The 13,519-nt window shown below is 34.3% G+C and overlaps 1 protein-coding gene across 11 annotated transcripts in view; it reads right to left on the bottom strand.

Moving 5' to 3' along the window:
- Positions 1–13,519, bottom strand: part of LOC128246976 (FERM domain-containing protein 5-like) — a 276,439-nt gene that overhangs the window by 114,588 nt on the left and 148,332 nt on the right. For all 11 annotated transcript variants that reach the window (XR_001409851.2, XM_014920490.2, XM_014920484.2 and 8 more), the window contains 2 exons: positions 1,528–1,606; positions 837–934 (listed from right to left, as the gene is read on the bottom strand). Coding sequence is in view for 10 of the 11 variants with exons in the window: in XM_014920490.2 (XP_014775976.1) it covers positions 837–934; positions 1,528–1,606 (177 nt within the window). In the remaining variant the exon portion in view is untranslated. The remainder of the gene's footprint in view (positions 1–836; positions 935–1,527; positions 1,607–13,519) is intronic.

Here is a 13,519-nt window from a genome sequence, read left to right as displayed (position 1 = left end):
ATTTCCCAATTGGAAATTCTTCCAAAAAGCTAGAAATTTGGATATAGGCGGAAGGACCAGCTAAATATATCAATCCCAGTACTCAACTGGTCCTTTATTTTATCAACCCCAGAAGGATGAAAGCAATATTGACCAAAATATTTTGTTTTGATGTATTTCAAGGATTCAACAAATATCGCTTGCTGTTCTCGCCATTTGCCTTACTGCATCACCATCATGCAGTGTGCTGTAACCATCAACAGCCAATAGCATTTTGGCATTTGCAAGATTTTGGGGTAAAATTTGGGAGATAACAGTCTGTGAGGTGCTGCTCTGCAGCAGATGTAACTCATTTTCAGCTGAGTAGAATGAAGTACCAAGAAACGAAGTACCTTGAAAAATAGTCTTGGAATGGAACCATCAACATTACAAATTATATTCTAATGGTCTAACTATTAGGCCACAAGCATTCACATCTTATTGTATAAAGGTAGTCTCATGAGTTCAAGAAAGACAAGTTCTGTAATTTACTGCTAAACAACCTGCACAGATGATTTGTTTATAGTGATCAAATATTTCATGCTGTGCATTAGCTTACTCCCTCTATCAAATCGATGTTGCCTGTACAGGTGCATGTCAGATGTTCAAATGATCACAGAGCAATGTGAAATGAAGTGCTTTGCTCAAAAACACAATGCACTGTCCAGACTCGTGATTGTGAGTGCAACAGCCTAACCACTAAGTTATACACTCATGCTTTATTGTTTATTGCATACCAAATATAAAACACTGAATAAAACATTGATCTATATAGTTTACAACAGAAGTGACTTATCAATGACAATTGGATAACTTACACTGTATTATGTAGGCTGCCAAAAGGTTAGCATCACTTGGGGGGCACAGTAAACGGCCATGATGTAGATCTCTTCGGAGTTGCAGGAACAAGCAGTATCTGAAGAGGAAGAATAAATAATGATTATCATTATAATAATAATAATAATCCTTTCTACCAAAAGGCACAAGGCCTGAAATTTGTGGGGAGAGGACTAGTCTATTACATTGATCCCAGTGTTTCACTGGTACCTAATTTATTGACCCCGAGAGGATGAAATGTGAAGCAGAAATGTAAAGAACTGGCAAAAATACTGCAAGATTTTCCAACACTATAATAATAATAATAATAATGGATAAAAATCCCCTCCAGTCATAAATGGCAATGAGGTTGCCCCTAGAAAGTTCCCCTTCAAGGCACAAGTCTGAGTAAGGTTGTTTGGGGAAAAGTCCAGCAGTCACTTCCCTCTCTATGCCACCAATATTCCTAAGGGAAGTGCAAAAACGGATACAGCTTGGCACCAGTAATGTTGCAACTCCTTTCTGAATGAGCCGAGTGAACAGGAACAATGTGAAGTAAAATGTCTTGCTCAAGAACACAACACAGAGCTCAGTCTGGGAACTGACCTTACGGCATCACAGTTATAAGCCCAATGTGCAAACCACTGAATCACATGCCTTCACAATAACAATAAAAATATATTGAATTAATACCTTGTTATTTCTTCATGTAGAGACATGGGATCTTCTGGGTAAAACTTCACACGGAAGCACAGCACCATTGGATTGACACCTAGTAATTTAAAAAGAGAAAAAGAATCAGTCAGATATTTATAAGTGTAGACAATGGTATACTTACCTAACTTTCCAAGTATGGAAAAATCAAGATATTATTTAAACCTGAAATATAACTCTTATTCAAGAGCAAAGTCTTATGTTTATATTTTATATTATTGTTATTATTACATGAGATATTAAATTTTAAAACAATATAAAAATATATTAATTTTTTTAATAATAAAGAAATAAGAAAGTAAAAAAAATATATTAATGAATATTAATAGAAATATCATTATCAGTGTTGTTAGTATTAATATTATTATAATTATTTGGTGTGCCAATGTAATTTGAGGTTTGCGTTTGTGTTTGTATGTGACAGAAGGGAAGTTACTGCATGTGGTTGGTTGCCATCTAACAAACTATTTTGGAGGATCCTTTCTTGATATTTTGTTGGTATACATCAGTGATTCAATATTTTGTAGTTCAGCACCCCCACTTTACTCATGTCCCCTTCACATATTTTATGAAAGGAGCATTTGTGAAAAAAAAAAAAAAAAAAAAAAAGAAATGCAAAACATTTTAATCAAAAATTGTGCTCAGTGGTTTATTATCCATTGATGATGGTAATGATTTTCTTCTACTATTCTACTCCACCACATACCTCTTTTTAGATATTTGCATAGATCAATGCTCCTAATGTCAAATGTTAAGGAAATTACTAAAGACAAGGACTTATATAATGAAATTATATTCGACTTTGGCACATCATTCATGTCTTCTTGTCCAACTTATATTCTAAGCTAAAGAAAGACTTTTTTTCTTCAAAAACATGTTTAAAACATAAATATTGCACCTTGTTAAATTATTTTATTTCTAAAAAAAAATTTCTTAAGATTTTAAAAGGAGTTCTCTCCCTTAAAACTTGCCAGTCTTTTGTGAGTTCACAATATTCTCTTGGGGATTACTACTGTCCAGATTAAGAACCACTGTTTTATATTGCTATTGATTATTATTATTAATTTGTTTTTACTGCTTTATTGATTTCAGCCCCTTTACTCCATGCAGGCCATCACCAATCCCAATGTTTCTCAATTGTTGTATTTGTGTTTTATGTTTGTTTGCATTGTTCTTAACAACTTGTTAGGCTGTTGGGGACCAACAAGAGAATTTATTATTCATATTATTAAACAGTTTTTCTTTAATTTTTGTTTAAGTGTATATATTTTATTAAACATCCTGAAATGGAAATATTAAAAGAAATATAGATTTTATTAGGAAACATAAAAAACAATTATCATAAAAATGATAATTATGATGATGATGATGAGGATAATGAAAAAATATCTAACAAATATTAAACCCCAGAATGAGGTGTCAATTTTTTTTTATCACATTTATGCTTATTCCTAATAAGAGCTGCAAAGTATATTTCCAACTATTTGTATAGAAATCTTGTTGAATATTGATATTTAAAAAAATATTTTCAGGGATTTTATAAAGGTTAATCTCACATTACCTGAAAATCCCATACTAGAGTTAACTTGATAGGAAGGTGAATTAACAAGCCGAAAACAATTGCTTACTGTTTCATTACACCACTCAAATGACCACAACATAGTTGAATGAAGAAGTTTGATCAGCAATTCATGAATCATGAGGTTCCAGGTTCGATCCCACAGAGGCTAAACAACATCACAACTTCTTTTTTGAACTTAACTGCTCTGACCAGTAAATACTTTGTGGTTGAGCAGACAACAAATAGAAGAGAAGGCAAGCATAAAAACAAACAACACTAGACACAAGTTCTTGATTGCTCTACACATCATCATTATCATTTAATGTCCATGTTCCATGCTAGCATGGGTTGGACAGTTTAGAAGGAACTGGTTTCTCTAAAGACTGCTCATTGTCTGTTTTGGCATGGTTTTATGGCTGAATGCCCTTCCTAATACCAACCATTTTACAGTGTAGACTACGTGTTTTTTTCATGCCACCTGCACTAGTGAGGTCACTATGCAATTCGTAGGACTACAAGCCTGGGGTTGGGCAGGGGGCAGCTTCATGCTAGTTGACAAGGGGTTTACTATCTTTGGTACATTTCTTATACCTAGCCTAAAGTTAACCAGTGCCTTTGGAGTAGAATTTCAGAAATAGAAATTGTATGGAAGCCTGTCACACGTAAGGGCTTGGTAAAATAACATAATGCTTGACATACACTACATGACAGCAAAAAAAAACAAAAAAAAAACAAGTAACCCAATTAAGAGTTACAAATTGTTTTTGTTTTTTTTTTTAATTATTGTTATTTCACCTATCAACTGTTATTCAAGGGGACAAAATGCCAAGTCCAGCTGTCACAAGACTTAAATACAAAATGAAGAAACAAAGATATAAAAATATTTTAAAGATAATTAACTGAGGTAAATTTAGCCTTAATTAATACTGCAAGATAAATTTAGCCTAATGGATTCTAACAGTCAATCCATTACCCTCTTGACTCTAATAATAACAATAATAATGATGATGATGACAGAATTAATGACAACAGTAGACAAGGAGCATGATGATGACGACTGTCATAGTAACTGACATATGATGATGATGATGATGATGCACAAAATTAAACAACCTTTTCAAGCAAAGTAGTTAATTAGTCATCTTCAGCAAAAAGTAACTGGCATTTTAGTTGATGAAGCAAATCGAAAAAAATTAAAGCAAACTTAACATGACATACTTGCAGAATGTAAGCTTTGAAACAGAGTTTTGTGTTGGAAGACAGAGGGAATAAATAAATAAATAAATGAATAATAATAATAATAATAATAATAATAATAAACAATGAAAAGAAACATACAAAATCATACATGAAACAGACTTTATGGTACATAACTGCAATATGTATGTGTTGGTGTATGTGCATCAGAGACATGTAGTTGTAGTAAGTTAGACCAGCAATATCTCTGACTGAGTTGACTGATCATGAAAGACGTTCCAATCATGACAATGCCATCTCTCTTGTAGGTGCATTGTACCCAGGACTACACTATATTATCCAATGCACCCTTCCATCTTTGAAGATGGTATGGCATGATGTAGAACAGATTTGGTTTCTATTTCTAACACACCAAGAGACCAGATGGTGGTCAAGTCACTCACATAGGCTTTCCTATACATGTAATGTTATTTTATTGTTTGGTAATCACCTTTGCTTTTGCTTTCTTGTTATCCTTTGCTTTTTGTTTAGAAGGACAATCAACTGGCTGTGTCACTACTAAACTATTTAAAGTAGCTGCTAGTAAGGCTCATAGCTTAGTGGTTAGGGCATTCAGCTCATGAGTTCAATCCCTGGTGATGTGTTGTGTCCTTGAGTAAGGCACTTTATTTCATGTTGCTCCAGTCCACTCAGCTGGCAAAAGTGAGTAGTACCTGTATTTCAAAGGGCCAACCTTGTCACACTGAATCCCACTGAATCTCCCTGAGAACTTCGTTAAGGGTACACATGTCTGTGGAGTACTCAGCCACTTGCACGTTAATTTCACAAGCAAGCAGTTCAGTTGATCGTATCAGCTAGGACCCTCGTTGTCATAACCGACAGAGTGCTCCTTCCTTTCTTCGCTAGTAAGTCCCATATTTGCACTTCTTAAATAAAACTATAACAATGACATTCAATTCTACACTAAGAAACTATTAATAAGTTCCAAACTTGCACACTCATAATTGTTTCTGACCCTGAGTTCAACTCAGCAGTTTTGCCCTTGACTTGCTAGGTCTGGAGGAAGGAACAAGATTCATGATATTTGCAACCTATCCAAGACTAGTGAAATTAATGTCATTAATATTTTGTTTGGAACATTAAGTCAGTCAACAACTGCAAGAAAAACATGAGCAAAGAGGGAACTCCTGAGAGAAAACTCTAACTGGGCCCTACCTGCAAGGACATGCACTGTTTATCTCAATATAAGATCACTATGTCAAGCACACTGTTGTAATGCATGTCCCTTGTGTACTCTTATCAGATGGGTAGTCATTATGGGCATATTGGGCTTCGTATATTTGTACCCCAGTGTCACTTTGATGGCATGCACTGCTCTCACTCAACAATAATAATAATCTTAAGTACGAAATAGCCCAGTTATAGAAAATGAAGAAGGTGAAGATAGTGCCAATTACTGTTGGGTCCTTGGGAACAGTATCAGAAGGCATCAAGAGAAATATAAAGCGAATTGGAATAGAGTGCCCAGTAGAACTGTTACAAAAGGTTTGCTACCTTGGCACTGCTACAATAATCAGGAAAGTATTAAATAGCTGAAAAGAACAGATAGCATGGTACTGTAGGCTGTAGGCAGCAAACCTGCTATGCATGCTAGACTCTGAGAGTTCTAACAAAACCCAAGATTAAAAGAACATCATCAACAACAACAATAAGAATCCTTTCTACCGTAGGCACAAGGCCTGAAATTTTGGTGGGAGGATGTAAATCAATTACATCAACCCCAATACTTGACTGGTGCTTATTTTATCAACCCGGAAAGGATGAAAGGCAAAGTCGACCTCAGCGGAATTTGAACTCAAAATGCAAAAACAGACAAAGTGCTACTAAGCAGTTCACCTGGCATGCTAACCATTCTGCCAGCTCGCCACCTTAATAATAATAATGATTTCAAATTTTGGCATGAGGCCAGCAAGTTCAAGGCAGAGGGTAAGTCAATTACATTGACCCCAGCAATCAACTGGTACTTATTTTATTGACCCTGAAAGGATGAAAGGCAAAGTCAACCTCAGTGGAATAATAATAATAATAATAATAATAATAATAAATTAGACACTTCTAGCATGTGAAAAAGCATCAACCTCCTACAGAAACTTTCCTAGAAATTTAACATACTCTGGCCACCTAAAGCAAGTGGAATTTAAGGTACCACCCTGTCTGTCCATGTCTGTCTAACTATAAACACATTTCAGCACTTCCTAACCACTCCCACCTTGCAACAACCTACCATCACACCCACATAGTAGACATCTGGTTTTCTATTCTATTCTTAACCATTACAAACAGTATCTTCATATTATCACTACCACCAAAGACTGAATCAAAAGTTACTTAGCACAAATGCTTCAAAAGTAATCTACACAAACATATGCACCCACTCACACACACACACACACACACACACACACACACACATATATATATATATATATATATATATATATATATATATATATATATATATTCAGAGATAAAAAGGAGTTTATCTGTGAGCCAACATAGGAAACATCTATGTTGTCACCTAATCTGTTAGAAATAGCAAACCACTTTCCCTTCAAATTACATCCTACAGTATTGAAAGAATAGGACACATGGGATGGATTTAGTCATTAATATACGAAGCAAAATGGAACTGCACATCGGAAAAATCTTTGATCCTAGGCTTGCTCAATCAGAATTGCCCTGGGGAGAAACAACAATATTTATATCTGTCATTTGCAAGTATTGCCTCAAATAAAGATATTTACATTTTTGAAAGGTGTACCCGTGCAATCTTTAATCTCCTGATTATAGATTTTAAAATGTCGTCTCAGAAAGAGAGTTGATTTTGTAGACGTTTCCAGTAATTCAAAATTAGTTTCTTCCTACCCATCCAAATCATCATTGTTTCAATGTCCACTTTTCCATACTTGCATGGGTCAGATTTTCTATAGCTGCAAGCCCTTCCTGTCACCAACGATCACTTCTTTCTTAGCAAGATAATATTTCCCCATGACCTGACATGCTTTTGCAAAATATTGAAAATAGATGATACTGCTGGTATAACAGTAACACTTAGTTAGAAATCACACAATGTCAAGAAAAGTCACACACACACACACAATGGTGGGCTTCTTTCAGTTTCTATCAACTAAATCTATTCACAAGACTTTAGTTGATCAAGATACTTGCCCAACTGATGCTATTAAGTCGGTATGTGGAACTGAAGTGGTAAAACAAGGGTCAGTCTCAGGCAAATTAGTATCAAAAGAGCTGAAAGGTTAACTGAACTCACATGAGGAAGGTTTGATTACCATCCTTGAATTTTTTTTTTTTTCAATAACTTCATCAGAAGAGAAATGGTAGCGTCCATGACCATTTCAAAAATGTTATGATTGGTGCAAGGAAAGAAAGAAGCTATCTTTAGGGTGGAGACTTCATTCAAAAATTAGTAATAAAGTGGACTCTTCTAAAAACAGACCAAGATGATAGTGTTAAACTGAATGATGGATTAAATCTTTTGAAGCCTTGTGAGTGGATTTGGTTGATGGAAACTGAAAGAATCCCATCCTATATGAATGTGCGTGTGTGTGTCTCCCCTCATCTTGACATTACATGATAGTTGTAAAATGATTGTCACTATCATACAAGCAGTGTCCTTCATTTCTAATATTCTTCAAGAACATGTATGGCCATGGGAAAATATCATCTTGTTTGGAAATAGGTGAGAGTTGGTGACAAAAAGGGGAAAACTACCATAGAAAATCTGCCTCAATAAACCCCTTCTGACCCATGCAAACATAGAAAAGTGGACATTAAAATGATGAGGATGATGATGATTTAAGAATAGTTTTAATATAATGAAATGAAATTATACAGACAACAATGGTTAATGGCCTCTATTTTATATAGAATATATATTTGATATGTATCGCATTACATGCAGAACAAAATATATCATTGTGGGAAATATGTAAAATTAATCTATGTGCATGTAAGTCTGTGAGTGAGTGTGAAAGAGAGAATCTTAGAGAGAGAGAGAGAGTGTGTGTGTGTGTGTGTGTGTTATTTTTTCTGTTAAATATACACACACATACAATAAGTAAAAACAGGAGACCATAAAAAGTAATTACAAGCATCAAATAATACAATTTAATGGCTTAAAATACTGAAAAACATATCATTTGAAGAAAGCAAACATTAAAAATACCGAAATTATAAATTTTTTTTAAATAACAAAAATCATAATGCAAACGAAAATAATAATGCAAATAATATTAGTAAATAATAATAACAAAAATAATAATAGTAGTAATAGTAATAATAATTCTTTCCACTATAGACACAAGGCCTGAAACTTTGGTGTTGGAAGAGGTTAGTCAATTACATCAACCCCAGTGTTCAACTGGTACTAATTTTGTTGACTCTAAAAGGATGGAAAGCAAAATCAGCCTTGGTGGTATTTGAACTTAGAACGTAAAGCTAGAAATGCTGCTAAGCATTTTGGCCAGACATATTAATCTCACTACCATCTCACTGCCATAAAAATGATAATAAACCTTTCTACTATAGGTACAAGGCATGAAATTTTGAGGGAGGAGGGTTAGTCAACTGCATCAACTCCAGTGTTCAACTGGTATTTGTTTAATCAACACCAAAAGGATGAAAGGCAAAGTCAACCTCAGTAGCATTTGAATGCTAAAGAATAAAGGTAAATGAAATGCAACTAAGCATTTTGTCTGGTGTGCTAACAATTCTGCCAGCTCACTGCTATAATAATAATGATTATGGTTTACAACAGATATTCTGCTCAATAGCACCGATTTGCTTGTTTGACCTTAACCAGTTGAGCATGTCCCTTAGTGGCTGATGATATGTACATCTCTGATCACAAGCAGAGGACCTTTTGGGCAAGATAGGTTACTCAACCTGCAGAAGATCCTAACTGGGCCCCACCTGAAGGGTCATGCACTGTTTATCTTGATATGAGATCACCATGTCACACACATTTGGTTGTGATGCCTATGTGTGGTGTACCCTTATCAGACATGTAGTCATGATGGGTATATTGGACTTTGTATATTTGTACTGGAGTGTCACTTTGATGGCATGCACTGCTCTCTCACTTAATAATAATAATGAACTCTCCCATTGAAGACAATGTATGAGTGTTCAGCTCTTTGCCAAATGACCTGCATAAATGATTTGTTTATAGAGGTCAAATATTTGTGCCGCACATTAGCTCACTCTCTCCATCAAATTGATGCTGTCTGAACAGGTGCATGTTGTACCATGCATCAGGTGTCGAAGTGATCACAGAGTAACATGAGATGAAGTGTTTTGCTCAAGAACACAAATCACCACCTAATTGTGAGTGCAACACCCTAACCACTAAGCCATGAAACAAAAGGAAAATAAAAAGGAAACATAATTTTTGTGTTTTTATGGGTGAATCTAAACATTTAAAAAATTTAGAAGATATCTATATTTAAATCTTAGAATGTTACAGAAATAAATTCAACTAATTTTATAACAACTAAAATGGATTTCTTAAAATAAGCTTGAAATAATTTTAGACATTTTCAATGTCTTGCTGAATTTTTTGTTTTTTTGTTTTTTTTTTATTTTAGTTTCTTGCTGAATGTTTTGTTTTTTTGTTTTTTTTATTTTAGTTTCCTTTAAATAAAAACAAACAAAACAATATATGACATGGTTTATTTTTAAATTTTTTTTATATTAGAAAATGTAATCAATCAATTAATTAAATGCAATGATGTTGGTTAAGTTTGCTTTAGCTCACTGAAAAGGAAAGGTAATAATACAAATAATAAAAATTGATTGACAAAAATATAACAATAATAATATACTCCATTAAAACAGGTTTTGTATTTATCAAAGATTGACAGATGAGTAAGAGAAAAAAATCCTGAGCGCAGAGCGCACACACAATGAAAAACCCACCCCCTCAGGGGATAGAAATGCAAGTACACTCACCACATGAAGTAGAGTGTTATTTTAAAATTTATCTTTATTTACCTGAAGCCCTTTAGCCTACACATCCCTACTTGTGTCCCACACAGGCTTTACTCTTGTTACTCATTCACAGTCCCATGTTATATATCTTATAGGTGAGGTGTTCCTTTATAACAACAACAAGAACATGCAGCACCAAAGTCTCTGTAATTGTATAATGTATGAATGAAACTTTGGTTTCAGATGAATGTTTGAGCTTGTGTGTGTAATGCAGGGGATACCCTCTCCTTATATATATATATATATATATATATATGTAGCAGGAGACACATACATACACATAGAGATATCCCTTGCATTACGTAAGTATTTGCACTCTTAAAAATCCAAGCTGAAAGTCGGATTCTGTAATGCCAAATTTATCTCCTCCATTGATTTCCAGTTACGTGAAAGTCAATGAACAAAGAGTCACCAAGATGTTTTTCATTGTGGAACTCCATCATCATTTAATGTCCATTTTCCATGTTGGCATGCTTGGACAGTTTGACAGAATATGATCAGTCCAAGGACAGCATTATGCTCCAATGTCCACTTTGGTGTGGTCTCTATGGCTTGATGCCCTTCCTAATGCCAACCACTTTACAGCATGTACTGGGTGCTTTTTTTCATTCCACCAACAGTGTGCAAATGGGATATTTTAATCTTTAACTCTGGTTCGGAAATGAATTAGACTGTGACAACCCATCCAACTCATGCCAGCATGGAAAGGAAACATAAGGATCATAAAAACATGTATATATATATATATATATATATATATATATATATATATATATATATATATATCCCTCTAACTACAGATAGACATATACACATTACTTGAAGGTCATCCTACTGAAGAGCACAATTACAATATGAATTACACAAACACATGAGTGTAATTCTAGAAATATGCTAATTCATTTATACATTAGTACACATGATGATTTCTTCATCTAGCTAGATGATGTGATAGCTAGCTCATGAATGAGACATTCATACATCACTGGACTGAAGTAACTTATGCTTGTATGACACAGCAGACACATATGCTAATCTGAATATAAATATAGTTCAATATTCAGTGACAAGCAAGAAGTCAAAGCAAGAAGTCAAAGCAAGATAGCAAGAAACTATTTCATCCATGTGTCTTATCATAGAAAACTTCTAAGACTTTTCCAGTTAAAAATTAGCCATAATTCAGTGGGAATTTGATTTTGTAGATTTTCTTCCATGGTTAGCTTTATTTTGTGCCCATACACCTGCTTACATGCAATGCTACTAACCTTAAACAATAGCCAAAGAGTATTGTGTAATATACTACTACTACTACTACTAAAACTCTGCGATTGCTTGCTTGCATTCTTATCTGTAATTTAATACAGCCAAACCGGTGCGTAATTAGAAAATACTCTAAAAGGCACCCCTGAAATGTGAATACAAATGGAATAAAACAAGTTTCACAAATTGTGCCATGGAATCTCGAGATAAGCAGTTTTTTGGGGTACCTTCATAAATAACCAAAATGGCACATGATGGGAAAATACTCCAAAAGTAACATAACCCTGAAATGGGAATATATAATATTGTGAAAACTGTTTCCATTAATTTTATGTTTATGTTATATAACAATTCCTTTTACATTTTTGTAGAAGTATGCACATATGACATAAATAAATGCTGTTACTGGAGTTCAAGTTTATCTCAGAAGTTCTATTTCTATTAGATGCTGTGAATAATCAATAAAACCTTAAACATGAACTTGTAAACCAGATCTACGACACAAATGAATTGAAATATTTAACTGAATAATCATGAAATCAACTTTCATTTCAATGCAATCTTGAAATCAGCTTCAATGTTTTATAACCTCAACCGTCAGTGACCCCAACGGGTTATAGGTAGTCTAGTGCGTGTGTGTGTATGTATATATTTATTGTGTTATATTGTAATTCATATGAGTGTTTCATTTGCTTTTAATGCTGAACTCAAATCATTCCATGGACCTAGTAAAGTAACAGGCATTTACTTTGTATATTGCAATTACATAACTTATTACACAACACTTTAGGTGGTCACCTGACCCACTCAATGTGGGAAGAGCAAATCCTTAAATGTATCCGTCAGTGCAAACTACTTAATCATAAGTTGGTTAATCCCAACAAACCAATAGAGATTTTCAATGACAACACACACACACACACACACACACACACACACACACACACACACAGAAAAATATTAATAAAATACAATTATTTAAAAAATATTTTTTTTAAATGTCTGAAAGTTGAGAACAGCAGACAGTAGCAGTTAAAGAAGTGTGTGTGTGTGTGTGTGTGTGTGTGTGTGTGTGTGTGTGTGTGTGTGTGTGTGATCCATATACAGGGAAAAATAGAAATAATGAAAAGCATAGACTGAGGGAGGAAGGGAGGGAGAGAGAGAGATGGAAAGTGATGCATTAATGAAGGAAAGAGAGAGAGGGGAAAGAAAGAGAGAAACAGACAGAGACGAAGGGATGTAGACAGCATAAGAGAGAATGGGCATGCACAGATCAAAAGAGAAAGGAAAGATGAGCAGATAGAGATGAATGAAGAGAAGAGGTGATAGAAAACGAGAGGGGGTGGACAAAATAGAGAGAGGGAAATACACAAAGAGCGAGTCAGAGAGAAAGGGTGCAAAGAGAAGGTGAAAGATACAGAGAAAGAAAATGGCAGACATAGAGAGGAGGACAATGTAGAAAGAAAGAGAAAACTGAGAGAGAGAGAGAGAGAGAGAGAGAGAGAGAGAGAATAAAAACTATGGATGCAAAAACAGAGAGACAACAAGGTAGAATGCTGTTATAAATGGAAAGAGTGTATGATTTAAAAAGCCATAGAGAGTAAGAGCTCTAGAAAAGAAAAATGAAGAGAGAATATGAAGGAGAAAGCGAGGAAAGAGCAGTAAAAGGCAAAAATTAGCAGACTTCCAAAAATAACAGACAGAAGAACCTTAGAGAATAATAATGCTGAAATTTAGATTGTTCTCTTACTCTAAATAAATTTCTCCCATTTAGCAAATAATTTAACAAAGCTTAAAAATAGAAGAAAAATAAAATTTATGGGTGTTCAAATAAATCATTTTTGTGTGAGTGTTTTCCTACACCTCTCTCTCTCTCTCTCTCTC

Source organism: Octopus bimaculoides, chromosome 12, assembly GCF_001194135.2.
Source record: "Octopus bimaculoides isolate UCB-OBI-ISO-001 chromosome 12, ASM119413v2, whole genome shotgun sequence".
NCBI classification, from domain to species: Eukaryota; Metazoa; Mollusca; class Cephalopoda; order Octopoda; family Octopodidae; genus Octopus; species Octopus bimaculoides.
The sequence above is the reverse complement of the archived record's forward strand: the minus strand, read 5'-3'. Positions and strand labels throughout refer to the sequence as shown.